Below are 1766 nucleotides of genomic sequence, written 5' to 3' on the forward strand. Positions count from 1 at the left end.
ACTGTGACTTGCATTTCCCCCTTCCTCACAGAAAGCAGAATAAAATAAAATTAAATTAAAATTAAACCTCGCCTAGCTTTAACAATAAATGACAGGATTGTGGGCATCTGTGAGCCCTTCAATCCTTCCCAAAGTATGATTCTTTTATAAAGATGACACTGCAGAATCTTGTAGGACTTCTCACAGGGCTGTGGCAATTTATTTCTCAGCCCCTGCTTCAATCCCTCCCTCCGATACTCCTGTAACACTACAGTGATCTGGTAGAATACCACAGTCTGCAATCCTGCACACAGATTCTTTACATCTCAGATGCTAGGTGAGCAACCCAGTTGTATGCAGAATCTGATCCTTACTCCATATAGTCCAGTGTTCTCTGGATATGCTGGCCTTACCTTAGTCTGGATAATTTACATCAAATACAAATAATGAACAGGAATTCTGCTACATTGATCTCCATGGGCAAAATATAAAATTGGAAACTGTTTTGTTTTAATCTTTCACACACACAAAACAAAACATATTTTTTTCCCTTTTGAAAGTGCTGTGCTTACAATAATAATAATAATAATGAACAATGGACATTCCATGAAATACATTAAGGTTAGGATTTTCAAAGAAACCAGGGAGAAACAACTACCCAGATTTCAATTTTTTTAAAACCCCAAAACTCGAGGCAACTGGGCAGTAAACTCCCATAAGGCAGCAATCCTTCTATGGTTTATGGGAGAGTAATCCCATTTAGCACAAGCAAAATTAAACTGGGGTTTGGTTTGCAGCCTAAAGCACCACTGAAAATCCACCTGAACTGGTAACATTTGAATTGAAAAAAGGGAATATGGAAACACGTTTACCATTTTTCCCTTGGATGCTGTCTGCCCAGACAAGGCAAGGGCTTTAATGCCTGAGGTATAGGTAGTTCCTGGATGCTTTTAGGGAAATGGGAAGGAGGGAGAGTCTGGAGTATGGTTTGCATAGCTTGAAGGTATAAGGATGCAGGTGTCTTCCCCACCAGGCTGTTGAACTTGTCTTCCCCTAGCAAAACGGTCCAGTGTTCTGGATGCTCCTGCAGGACCTTCTGCATCTTGAACCGGGGGCTGGGCATGAACAGCAAAAGGTAATCAAGACAACGCTTTTTGGATGCCACATTGACTTTAGAGTCCCACATCTGCTCGAGGATGACATCCAGGGGGGTGAGCCCTTTGCTGTCTTCTATCCTGGGGGAGGCCCCATTCCCTAGGAGGATGAGGACAGTCTCTGACCTCAGAAGCTCACAAGCAAGATGTAGGGGAGTCTTTCCATCTTCCAGGTGAAAGCAGCCGGTCCTGTTGATGTAGGAGTTCAAGCTGGGCAGCTTGTGTGCGATGCTGATGATCAACCCCAAAATGTCTCTCCTGTCATAAGTTACAGCCATGGCTAAGTGAGGGGCAGAGGATGGGCAGTAGCAGAAATGTTCTCCGGGGACTTTGAGTGCCTCCTCTGGAAAATGAGACAGCAGATATTGGGCATAAGGCAAGTGGTTATGCACCACTGCATAGAGTAGAGCTTCCGATGGTGAATATGTCCTCTGGGTGTCATTTTCCTCCCAGTAAAAATATTCCATAGTCCTCATATCTTCCAGCATCCATACAGGCTTGTGGTCTCGGACAGCCTGGTAAAACATATATGATAAAAACTTGCAATGCCTGCTTTGGGCATCCTGTAAGCTGGCCTGGTTATTATTGGCCATGTCTCAAGGATCCCCGACAAGCAAGCCCTTTTCTGCAGAA

The 1766-nt window shown here is 44.0% G+C and overlaps 1 protein-coding gene across 1 annotated transcript; it reads right to left on the bottom strand.

Moving 5' to 3' along the window:
* Positions 1 to 787: 787 nt before the first annotated feature.
* LOC149310689 (ankyrin repeat domain-containing protein 9-like) lies at positions 788 to 1766 on the bottom strand. Its single transcript, XM_089528351.1, has one exon. The coding sequence runs from the start codon at positions 1724 to 1726 to the stop codon at positions 848 to 850; it is 879 nt and encodes a 292-aa protein (XP_089384477.1). The 5' UTR covers positions 1727 to 1766; the 3' UTR covers positions 788 to 847.

Source organism: Sceloporus occidentalis, unplaced genomic scaffold (genome assembly GCF_023333645.1).
Source record: "Sceloporus occidentalis isolate IW3139 unplaced genomic scaffold, rSceOcc1.0.p SCAF_6, whole genome shotgun sequence".
Classification (NCBI taxonomy): Eukaryota; Metazoa; Chordata; class Lepidosauria; order Squamata; family Phrynosomatidae; genus Sceloporus; species Sceloporus occidentalis.

What these genes read in the sequence shown, in the direction of transcription:
- LOC149310689 (XM_089528351.1), bottom strand. Translation starts at nt 1,726, where the DNA reads ATGGCCAATAATAACCAGGCCAGCTTACAGGATGCCCAAAGCAGGCAT.